This window comes from Borostomias antarcticus, assembly GCF_949987555.1.
Source record: "Borostomias antarcticus genome assembly, chromosome: 13".
NCBI lineage: Eukaryota > Metazoa > Chordata > Actinopteri > Stomiiformes > Stomiidae > Borostomias > Borostomias antarcticus.
In genome coordinates this window covers 12,125,160-12,137,797 of record NC_140246.1, presented here as the reverse complement: position 1 = coordinate 12,137,797, position 12,638 = coordinate 12,125,160, and the positions used below count along the sequence as shown (strand labels likewise).

The window sequence follows — 12,638 nt, the reverse complement described above, 5'->3', positions numbered from 1 at the left end:
CCACTCTGCCCAAACTGTATTACCGCTAATAAGCTGTCAGTCAGTTAGGGGTGCCGAGTGTCTGTACTTGTGTCTTTCAACGGCAGCATTGATTTAATGTCGCAGCTATTATGTGGAAAAGTCATTTGATTTTATTATTTTTCCCCAATGTAGTGTCTGAGTGACTGGATGATATTGAGCAGAATTGTGATATATCAATGCTACTGTATGTCGCAAATTATATTGTTGGTAAAATTGTGACAGCTATTCTAAATACCCTCCTTTGGTTTCGTGTCTAGAAGCCCAACGCTTGTGAAGAACCTGCCGTCCAGCCTGGGATACGGAGCAGCTCTAAACGCCAGCTTACAGGTACACACACACACACACACACACACACACACACACCCAGCAGCTGCAGCAGCAAGACACAGGCAGATATCCCTGAGATAGCACTGACAGTCTCTGACAAGACCGGAAGTTTTGACAAACTCAGGGCATTGTCTCTCCCATTGTGTCTCTCTCTTTCTCTCTCTCTCTCTCTCTCTCTCTCTCTCGCACCCCTCACTCCCCACCCACCTTCTCTCTCTCTCGCTCTCTCGCTCTCTCTCTCTCTCTTTCCCCCCCTCACTCCCCACCCACCTTCTCTCTCTCTCGCTCTCTCTCTCTCTCTCTCTCTCTCTCTCTCTCCCTCCATCCATCTCTCTCTAGCTGAGAAGGCCACCCTGTGGCTAGTCCAGGAACCATCCCTCTCCTCTCCACTCCTCTTCTCTCAACTGTAATAGCTCAGATTGATAGCAGCGTCTGCCAATGCAAGGGCATATGCATTAATATTTATCCAAGCTGTCATAAATGATTTGGCTTCTTAGTGTCCGCTAGCGAGGTGCTCATGGCAAAATCTTAAAAATTTAATCACGGCTTTTTACTTTAATGCGCAGGAGACAAAAGTGTCAGGAGTTTTTATTATTTTGAGGTAAAGTTTTTGGAGGGCCCTCGTAACAGTTTCCCGCTCAAAGGCGTTTGGTCTGAGGGTTTATCGCAGGGCTGGCGGCCTCAGGCCAACACTGAGAGCACCACTTGATCCTCCACCATTTCTTTTTTTTGATACGAAGTTGAAGTTAGTCGGTAATTCAGGGTTGTGTTATTTAAAATCCTGAAGAGCTCCCGTTGTGTGTGTGTGTGCGTGTGTGCGTGTGTGTGGGTGTGTGTGTGGCGTTAATGCAGGCCGCCCTGGCGGAGACCTCCCTGCCCCTGCTGGGGAGCCCCGGTCTGATGAACAGCAGCTCGTCGGGCCTCATGGGGGGCAGCCCTCACGGCCTCATGGGGGGCAGCCCCCCAGGGATGATGGGCGGGAGCCCCCCAGGGATGATGGGCGGGAGCCCCCCAGGGATGATGGGCAGCAGCCCCCCCAACCTGCTGCAGTCGGTCCACGACGACCTGAACGGCTGCCTGGACCACCTGGACACCAACGGACACGGCAGCCCCGGGTACTCCCCACAGGGACACATGTAAGTGACTGCACCACACACACACACACACACATACACACACACACATACACACACGCAGACACACACACGCACACACGCAGACACACACACACACACACACACACACGCACACACACACACACACATACACACGCACACACACATACACGTGCACACATACACACACACATGTGCACACATACACACGCGGACACACACACACATTCATTCTATAGATATTCTGTTAACCTAATTGGTTGCTAGATATCTTAACACAGCCACAGTGCAAGGTAGCAGAATGTGTCTGGAAAGGTGAATGCCACCCCCCCCCACCCCCCTCCCCCAAGCAGGGGGGTTTGATTCTGTACCACAGCCTGATCAGGGTCAGATACGACACCCACCGACTCCGCCCCTACCTGACGTGCCGTTTAGGTCGGGCTGTCGGGTGAGCTTTCTAGCCCATGAATAGTCCTAATTACATATTCAGTTTTAATTACTCCAATGTCGGCATTGTCGTGGTTTAGATGTTATATTTTATGCACAACCGTTCCTATTAATATTTAGCAGCTGACTGTATCATTAATTACTTTAAAAATCTTTGCCTTTCCCCCTGTTCTAATGGAGGAGAGAGAGGGAGGCCATTAAAGTTTAATGTCATGTGGGTTTCAGGGGCGTGCGGGGTGAGAGCCACTTCTTCCATAATCAGTGATGTCATACGTGTCATCTCCGCTGTGTTTACCAACACACAGATACGGGGGGGGGGGGGGGGGCACACCCGCATACACACATACACACACACACACACACTCTTATTTAGAAGCCATTTACCAGCGTTAGTCTCACTTGCAAGGCACTTCTAGAATGGTTAAAGGGATGGGCTTTCTCTCAGTTGCTGGGACGTGTGTGCAGCCCAGCCCGGATGACTGGCCCCTGGCTGACTAGTCCTGGATGACTGGCCCCTGGCTGACTAGTCCTGGATGACTGGCCCCTGGCTGACTAGTCCTGGATGACTGGCCCCTGGCTGACTAGTCCTGGATGACTGGCCCCTGGCTGACTAGTCCTGGATGACTGGCCCCTGGCTGACTAGTCCTGGATGACTGGCCCCTGGCTGACTAGTCCTGGATGACTGGCCCCTGGCTGACTAGTCCTGGATGACTGGCCCCTGGATGACTGGCCCTGGATGACTGGCCCCTGGCTGACTGGCCCTGGATGACTGGCCCCTGGCTGACTAGTCCTGGATGACTGGCCCCTGGCTGACTAGTCCTGGATGACTGGCCCTGGCCATGGCCACACAGTACATTGACATGTTTGGATGTGTTTATTCCTCCTGGAAACAGGCCAGCAATGCTAAGTGGGCCAAATATGCCTCAGCGCAGACAGAACCCCAGAGTATCTCCTCCCTAAGGTTGTTTAACGTTTAATAACAGGACGGGAGACCCCCCACCCCCCCACCCCCTCTCTCTCTCTCTCTCTCTCTCTCTCTCTCTCATTCTCACTCCTTTCCTCCCTCCCTTCAACATACTCAAAATGGAAGAAATGTGTTTTTCATGAGTGGGTTTTCCGGGATGTGTTGAATAATGAAGAGGGGAGTAACAGGAACTAAAGAGTCCAGCGCATAGGAGCCGGTCCCCCTCAGAGACCCTCACTTCACATACAAGCCCATCCTACAATTACACAAACCCTTTCTCCCCCCAACATCCATCAGGCACAGCAAGTCAGATAGTTCCAGGCATTACATTACATTACATTACAGTCATTTAACAGGCACTTTTATCCAAAACGACTTACAATAATTGCATTTACTCGCCAGATCTCACAAGTGCATCTCCTTTCTAAACAAGTGACTAAGGGGATTATCTAGTGCATGAATCTAGCATAATCTAGGCATGTTAACATTTGCGTGTGTGTACATTGTTGTTGTGGTGGTGCTGTGTGATGTATGTGTGTCTGTGTGTGTGCGTGTGTGTGTGTGTGTGTGTGTGTGTGTCTGTCATCAAGAGCATGCTAAATGGGAATAAAACAACTGAAGCTAGACATGCTATATATAATACAGTCGGCTGTTTCAGAGGACTAGGGTAAATGCAGTTTTCACTAATTAATAAGAGATTCAGACTTGAGAAAATGCCTTCACCTCGACCAAAACAACACCCACATCTAGAGCCCAATCTGCATGAGCAAAATGTAAGCGTGTTTCTATTGCACTAAATGAGCTCATGACTTGCTGCTGATGGGGCGTAAATGAATCCTTGTGAGATGATATGATGAGTGTCAGCCCCTCCCCCTGACAGGCCCCGCCCCCCTGTCACCTCTGCTCCTCGTTAGGGACACCCTGCTAATCAGCTTATTTACATACCTGCCTTTACCCCAGCATGATGGCTGCCACTAATCCCATAGTGATGTGTCCAGCGGCGTCACTGTCTAAGAACACACACACACACACTCCGGTTCTGTTTATTAGACTCAGAGTCCGGCTCTGTAATGTCAGCTAGCCAGTGACTCATCCACAAGTCTTAATGCAGTATAAAGGACTACATGATTTTCCTCAGACCACACCGGCCTGCTGGTGATGTTGTCTGCGTCGCGCAGAAGCAGAGGTTCCAGTGTCGCCTTCTCCCGCTCTTCAATTACCGGTAATCACAATTGAAAATTGGGTTATGTTTTCAATTTGATTTGCAACATCAAATTCAGCTGCCTGGTTAGATAGTGCGGATCAGCGTTGTGTGAAAGCAAAGTGAAGAGAATTTTGGTTCCCCTTATTTTCTCACCTCAGGATGTTCTGTTGATTCTGGTCTGCTCTCTGAACCTGCTGGTTGTAGCAGGGAAACAGAAATATTCATAACACTGCCAGCATCCTGCAAAGGCAAAGCAAGCTTCCTTCCCGTGTCAGATCTGAATATTAATTTATTTAGCTATAAATATTAAAGTAATCTGTACCTTTTAAAATTCTTTTCAAATTCAAAGCTCTCGCTGTCATTGATGAAGGCAGCCTGGGAGATGGCTGGCAGACATGCTCTAATACAGAGACTTCTGGATATGGAATTCTCTCTCTTTCTCTCTCGTCTTCTCTCTCACTCTCTCTCCCTCTCTGTCCCTCTCTCTCTCTCTCTCTCTCCCTCTCTCTCTCTCTCTCGCTGAGTCCAGTGGGATTTCCTGATGCATCCGACGTGTCAGAAATAATTAGGTTTTGTCAGATTTATCATCGTGGCACAAACCCCTCTCCCTGAGTAGGGCCTGGGATCAGGCTAAGCCTTGTTTGTGTGTGACAGCATTATTCTTCTTGTTAGTCGCCCCACACTTCCGCCCACACTCTTCCTCTTCTGTTGTTCTGAGGGAGGGGAACGAGTCCCTCTCCAGACACTGTTTTCCCTGCTCTTTATTGACAGTCGGTAAAGATATTCATTCATTTAGAGTTAAAAACATGTATCATGGTGTCCGAGTGTACTGGCGGGCTGAAGTTGATTAATGGCGGAGACTGGCTGCGGGTTTTTCCTCCCGAGGAGCGACAAGCCAGCCCCTGCATATTAACGAGAGACCGCGCTTTCTATTAACTAGATAAAAAAAAAAGAGAGGCTGCACTCCCCTTGCTCCAGGGGGCTGGGGAGAGGATGAGAAAGTCTCCATTATTTAGCATGTGGCGTGCGGCGGCGGCGTGTTTTTGTGCGTTTCAACCAGGTGTCATCAGCTAACTTTTGAAGGCGGAACGCGTCTGCGCTTTTGGCGCTCGTCGCGTTCGCAAGGGCACGTTTTTCGTGCAGGTTTGATCTCTCTGCTTGGCGAGAATGTTTCAGGGTGAATTGCCGTCTCACAAACAGCTGGGTTGTTGTTCCCGGCTGTTTAACAATGCGTCTGACAGGAGACGAACAGAACCTGGGAGAAAGCGGGGTATTTCTAAATGTTAAAAGGGGGGTTCTGATGTGGTATTGAACCATGCTTTGCTGATTAGGTATTTTCTTATTGAGACTTTTAGAGTTTTAAAGGATTTTGTGCAAAATGAACTCACAGCTCATGTGTTTCCAACAGGCCGACCATTCATGTGAAGGAGGAGCCGTTGAACATGGACGATGAGGACTGTCCGATGTCACTGGTGACGACAGCCAATCACAGCCCAGAGCTGGACGAGGACCGGGAGCTGGAAGAGGGCAACCTATCAGAGGACCTGGAGTGACTGGAGTCCCGGTCACTATATCCCTCCGCCACACTGTTCCCCTCACAGTCCTTCTGCAAGAAACCACTCCACAACCCGACAGAACACAGCTTACTCTCACTGGGACTATTTATTGAGCATGCTTCCGGAAGAAGACTGGCCCAAAGGAACTCTTTGCTGCAGCCCTTTGGGACCCCAACATGACAGGCATGAGATGTCTGCTTTTTAAAACAACTTTAAGACCTGTTTGACTCAAGATGGCTTGGCCAACAGACAGTATACACACTATGAAAACGGGCGGCTTATGGACGAAACGAAACAGAAAAAAAACAAGCAAGCAAATATGTTGTGTAGAAAGTTAACGGCCTCATATACTGCCAAAAAGATGTTTTAATTTTGTGAATATACAACTAACCAACCAACACACAGTAGTTGTTGATGTCTAGAAACAATTGCTGGTTCAATTCAAATTGTTGCTCTGTCCATCATTTGCACAGGAGTAGTATCAGAAATTAGTGTCACTGCCTGTATGTTGCTAAAATTCTAAAAACCAGTGTTTTATTTTTCATCATTTCTGTTCTCTTTTGTACTATGGTTTTAGGCAGCACCAATGTAAATGCCATTTCCTCCATCACACCAATAACAGAACTGCGGTATCAAGACTGTTGTTGCAACTGTCAAAAAAGTAGGCTTCCGGTCTATTATCTGTCTGTGGTTAAAAAAAGAAAAAAGGAAAAAAAAAGTGAAACCGTGAATATTAAGTTGATTTAAAAAAAGAAAAAGGAAAAAAATTGTTTGTGTAAAGCACCATTTAGGGGGGGAAATGCATTTCTGCATATTCTTCTGCTGTTCTCTTTACCTCCTCGTTCTGAAGCTTTGTCTACCTGCAAACAGTCACAGGCGACAGCTAGAAACCAAAGCCAACACTAGCAATGGCCAATAGCTTAGACAGAAGCCACCAGACTACTTTGGTCAGCCTTCTGTGACTTTAACTAGTACAAAGAGAAGCTTTTTTTCCGCAAACTACCTTCGAATAACCTCTGGGATTGTTTCATTTAGCCCTGTACAAAGAAAAAAAACGGATTTTGATGTGTAATTTGATAACTGGTAGGAGGTCCACTTGGTGTGTAGAGGATATGTCTGCCAGACAGAAGGGGGGAGAGATAGAGAGAGCGAACAGGAACAGGAATTATGTGCTAGGGGCTGACTGATGGATGGAGAGAGACTACTGTAACAGTGGATCATGACCAAAACAAACATTTGTGTATTCAATGGAAGTGCAGAAAAAAATTGTTGTTGTGATGATCGTACCTTGATTTAATTTTTTTTTTTTTACTTCTATTTTTTTTGTGTTACCCATCATGTCATTGTTTTGTTTGTTTTCTAATCTAGTGAATATGTAATGTTCTGATGTTCTAAGTGGGACTGTCAATATGTCATGTCTTTTTTCCGTACGGTTTGTTCTAAGCCGTGTCTAAACCGAAACTGAAAACATAGTAACCAAACATTAAAATATCTAGCAAAGCCAAATAAGTCATAATTTCAAGTTGATATGAAATGATGTGGCTTGGTTATCATGTCAAAGCAAATAATATAGCCATTGTGGAAGGTATCTGAGGTGAAGAGAACCTTTTCTAGGTGATATTTGCTTTAATCTGTAGTCAAAAACTCATTGTGTGATTCATAGCTTCATAACTATATATATACAGATAGTGTTAGCTAAGAGGAAGGCATCTTAACTGCATTATGTACTGTATACTTTATAGGGTAGCCAACATTTTTATATCACGTTTGATATCCTAATGACAGACCATACGTACTGTAGTGATTGTCCAAACTATTTCATTTCTCACTGCTAATGTCATCTAGAAAAGTGTTGTTGCTTTAATAATGGTCATTTCCGTTTTCAGTCAAACCAAAGTTACACAAAATTCTGCCTCCTCTTGTATGGGATATAAACTCTGAACCACACACACACACACACACACACACACACACACACACCCTTTCCCAGGCTCACATCCAGCCCTATGTTTTTGGTCTGCCAGCATTCCTGGTCCTTCTGGTAAACAAAAAAAGTCAAAGACCTGACTGAGTAGCAGTGTGTGTCTACTCTGCATATGGAAACATACGGTGCATATGTTGTTTTCAAGTATTGTGCCAAATTGGCTGCTAGAGCTTAGCACACAGACACATACAGTATAGAGTTATACACATGCTCGCACACACACGCACGCACACACACACACTCTCACTCACTCACTCACTCATGCCAGTTCCACTTCAAGAGGGTGCTGTGTCCAGGAACAAAGCTTATCCCTTCAATACTTTGCTGGAGTCAGCAAAACGACTTGAAGACGACGTTCATAATAATCTTATCACACCAAATATGAGGACGCACCGTCTTTCAAAAAAAGGGTTCTCCCACTTACCCAAAAAGGCTTTCTAAAAGGTTCTACCTCTGCACAACAAATTCAGAACAATTATGACAGATTGCACGAGTTATTAGAATGCCACCAGAGCTGTTACACTTTACTAGGCTTGTCTCATCAGACATGGGTCAACAAGACGTTTACATTCCCAATACGTCAGAAATGGAAGAGTTGCATTGTAATAGGTTGTCAAACATTTGTAGAATGATAATGTATAAATACCTGTAAGGGCATATTGTGTTTTAAAATGCATGTCTCAAATCATTTGGTGGACTGGAAACAAGAATTAATAAAAATAATATAATAAAAATAATTGGGATGATGGCCTAAATGTAAGTACAATGCATTAAGAATGCATACCTCAGATATACTGTTTTGTTTTTATTTTGGGGAAGGAAAAATAACTGTCAGCCACAGAATGCATATTACCTGTAGATTTTGCATGGGTTTTGTAAAAATTAAGTAAAATTATGTCTAAAATAGTTGCTTGCACATAATACCAGAAAGACCTCCAGAACTGCGATCTGCTCCTCCACTAGATTTTAGGATTGTCTGGATATTCTGGGTTGATTTTGTCTGTATTTTGATAACTGTGCATACTTATGTAAAAAATGTTGGTGGACCCATAAATTTACCAGACTTTTTTCTAAGCGGAAAAAAAAATATCAGTGTTTCTTTTCTGAGTTTCATGAATTTTTACTGTTCTCTCATTGCTCGCTAAGAATAGCAAACCTGCTTCTTCTGCATCTGCTTTGCGTAGCTGTAAGGCTTAACCTAATGTGTGTATTTATTGCTTGTACCTCTGTGCATACTTTATGAAGCATTATGTCTGGCAGTCGAGTCATGTATCCTTTCTACTGCTATCATTCTCTAATAACTGGGAGTATGATCCCCCTATGTATACAGTAAATTGGGACTGTAGCAAACACATATGTTTATGTAATTGGTGAATACCTTTTTTGTTTTTCTTTATTCCTTTGATCGAGGTTAACTAATTTTTGATACTTTTCATTACCGTGTACTGTGTCCATACGTTTAAGATTCTCTGGCATTGGAAGTAATGGGTGAGAATTGTAACAGACGTTATTATTTCCTGTATTCATGGCTTTTCACTGCTGAATAAAATAAAGGACCAAAACTAGGATTTGAACAGCAACTGTCTACCTCCAACATCAGGGAGTTCTACTATTTTCTTTCTATCTTTCTTTTTTTCTACACATATCTTTTATTCTACAAAGGCACAACCATGAAATTCTAGCTGGCATTACACTTTTAACGTTTCAGGACTGTGCTTCTTCAGAGACAAGAGGGGGAAGAAAGAAAAAAAAGACAATTAAATTTTAATGTATATGTTACATGGCTTTTGTTCTAGCTCCCACCACCTACAGTCTTGTTTAGTTGACTGGGACAAGGGGCTCCATCACCTTCCCCTCTGGACCTGTCATGGCTTTGGCACTATGTGCTTCAGCCAACTCTGATGATGAGCAAGCAAGCTGTATACACATAGCAGAGCAGAGGTGGTTCAGAGCCTCGCTCTCATGACACCTGAAACTTGTCACCCCAAATTGGAACATGAGGAGGTCCTCTTGGTCTAATGGTAGACTGTGGAGCTGATGTGGAAGAGACCCGGGTTTGTCACACTGTTGAACCAGAGAAGAAGTGTTTCAGAGGTGGTCTGGAACTAGTCTCTCTTGATGAGTGAATCCTCATGTCTTGTTTTTGTGGTTTGGTGCCAATTATCAGCCCTCTGGCCTGCTGTTCCCTCCTGACATCTCCAGCCCGGACTCAATTGATTCGTGTTGACGATAGAAACAGAGAGTGACAAGCAGAGGATAAATACACTCAACTACAGTGCACCTTGTCGGTCATGGACCACTCTAACTGACACGCTCATTGAGATTCGCACTGAATCTACCATGACCAATGGGGCCGCCCATTAGCTGGTCTGTATTCCGCGGGCCTTCGACACGTTCCGGAGGCTGGCCAGGGACCTTCTAGAAGCCTTTGAATCATGTCCGCTGGTTATTTAAACGTAACCCAAACGCCTGTTTTTTTCTTTATATGATGTCCCATGAGAGGCCAGAAAACAACGGCATTCTGACACACGCGTGCGCTCACACACACGCACACACTCCCCCCATGACGGTCCCAGGCAGAAGCCTCGGCTGCTGTTATCTCCTCAATGGTGTTCCAGAGCATTAGCCACCTCGCGAGGCGCTCGGTATTCCGTGCTATTTATGCACTCTGAAGTGTTTGTGAATTCAAGTGAGGGATCGCATACGAAGTGCAACAAGGGCCGCTGTGTACCACACAACATCAGAGAGAGCTACGACATTAAAGTGTGAGCAACGCTACAGACCCCTCTTTCAAAGACCATGAAATAATAATGTGTTGTGGTTAGAGAGGTATCCGTGAGTCACACTGGCTGCTTTTCATAAAGTAGAGTTATTTACAGTGCAATGAATAAAAGAAAGGGTAGCTGGTGGTGCAGGCCTTTTCCACATCAACGGCGTTAGAAAAGAAGTCCTTTTATATTATGGAGAAGGAGGGGAGAATTCTCTTAAATAGGTCAAAGTTAATTTCTAAACTCTTTAGAGGGACTTGGCGCAGGGTGACTGGATTCCTGTGTTATTGCCATACAGTGGAGACTGAAAATAAAGTGCATTTTTACACGGCGCTTTTGATTTTTGCACTCATAAAAAAATAGTTTAATTAGACTATAATTGCATTCATATCATACTCAGATATTAACATCATCAATTACTGTGTATCAAAAGGGATTATATTTTCAGTGCAATTTCAGCAGATGACAATAGAATTGTATATTCATCCAAGTGCTTGTAACGTGCCTGTCTGAATTAGCTGCTGAGCTCCTGCTCCATCCATTTCATCTCCAACACTGACCAATTAGGTCAATTTAGGCTCTGTCCCCTTCCGGGATCCAGTAGTAAATATCTCCACTCAGTCTAGTGTTTATTGATTGAAGGTCCAAATAATCCTCTCTCTCTCTCTCTCTCTCTCTCTCTCTCTCTCTCTCTCTCTCTCTCTCTCTCTCTCTCTCTCTCTCTCTCTCTCTCTCTCTCTCTCTCTCTCTCTCTCCTCTCTCTCTCTCTCTCTCTCCCCTGGCCTGACAGTGCGTGTCGGTTCTCCAGAATGCCCTCGCCCCCAGGCTGCAGAATTGCCTGCTAAATAGTCCGAGGCAACTGCTGCGCTAATTGAGATCATCATTATTATAATTGCGGCCCCTGAAAAGCGCGTCTTAAATAATTTGCATTACTCTCAAGTTGATATTGGACGCAGTGAAAAAATAATTGCATAGCTGGGAGGCACGTTGGCGGTTCGGCGCTTCTCGTTTTTCTGCCGGTGCCAGTTTTTGCCGTGACTCCGTGTTCCGTATCGGACATGGTCACGCCAGTCACATGGCTGTCTGTCAGCCGCCGGTTTAGACAGGAAGCTGCACGAGTTCAGACATTTTGGAAACGGCCTCCTTTTAGACATACTTCTCCTTATGTAGAAGGGTGGGTAGACAACTCATTAATGACACATTCATGTAAAATTATTTGTCCAATTGACATGTTTATTTTCCTGCTCTCTTCCACATACACTGTAACCTATAGGCTATGAGAATATAAGAATATTGAGGACCACAGTTTTTGTAAATCATCAAACCCACAATTCAATTTATTGTCTCTACCGCTAGTCTACAAAGAAGGGCCATTTATTTTTTTTATTTTTTTTTTATTTTAACAAACATTCACAAAGGGTGACCTCAGTGGGATCAGGAGTTAGAAGTACGTTTGACACCATGTGGATATAATGTTCTGGTGGTGAGGTAATGCATGCACGGAAAATGCATAATTCTCATACTGAAACAAGGGATTAACCCAACAAAGTGGAGAGAAAACTGCTGATATTCATGAATTCTTGCCCGTGGCATATCTACCACCTACCACACACACACACACACACACACACACACACACACACACACACACACACACACACACACACTGAGAAAGATTTAAGGACACACACACACACATACTGTACACACATGCTCAAAGCACAAACTGAGACATCACAATGACATGATTAATATAACAAGGTAACATGATAGTGTTTGTTAATTGTTTTCCAGCTGATTGAGAAACAACAATAGTGCAGGCTGTTGGTAAATCTGCCTGTAATAAATAAACACATCAGACACAAATGAGAGAGCAGCATCCGATTAACTAAATCCTCTTACAGACAACAATCCCTACCACAGAAGACTTAAAGCATTTCCATCCGTCCCGTGATTCATGACATATCAGAGAGGGAGCCTGATAGCGATGGAGTGGCTGGGCTGGGGCTCAAGGACCTCCACCGCTATCAACTTCAATCCATTCCATGGGAATCAGATCTAGAACTAATTGCCAATTCATCTGAATTTATTAAAGAACGATTTCAATTACATACCACCACCATTGAGTTCTGATGCACTAAATTAAATTAGGACACTCGATTGTATCTCCCGTCTTAAAACCCCAGCATATTTAATGCTCTGGCCCCTTTTTTTCCTGGAACTTCTGAGGAGGAACTTTCTGCTCGATCTTC

General features: G+C 44.6%; 1 protein-coding gene across 7 annotated transcripts in view; it reads left to right on the top strand.

Moving 5' to 3' along the window:
• Positions 1-9,162, top strand: part of foxp2 (forkhead box P2) — a 109,953-nt gene extending 100,791 nt beyond the window's left edge. For 4 of the 7 annotated variants that reach the window (XM_084448149.1, XM_084448147.1, XM_084448148.1 and 1 more), the window contains exons 18-20: positions 279-348; positions 1,201-1,484; positions 5,487-9,162. In XM_084448149.1, coding sequence (XP_084304275.1) covers positions 279-348; positions 1,201-1,484; positions 5,487-5,631 — 499 coding nt within the window. In that variant the 3' untranslated portion in view covers positions 5,632-9,162. Of the gene's footprint in view, positions 1-278; positions 349-1,200; positions 1,485-4,012; positions 4,097-5,486 lie in introns of all 7 variants that reach the window. The other 3 variants (XM_084448144.1, XM_084448145.1, XM_084448143.1) reach the window with 1 other exon arrangement.
• Positions 9,163-12,638: the final 3,476 nt, after the last annotated feature.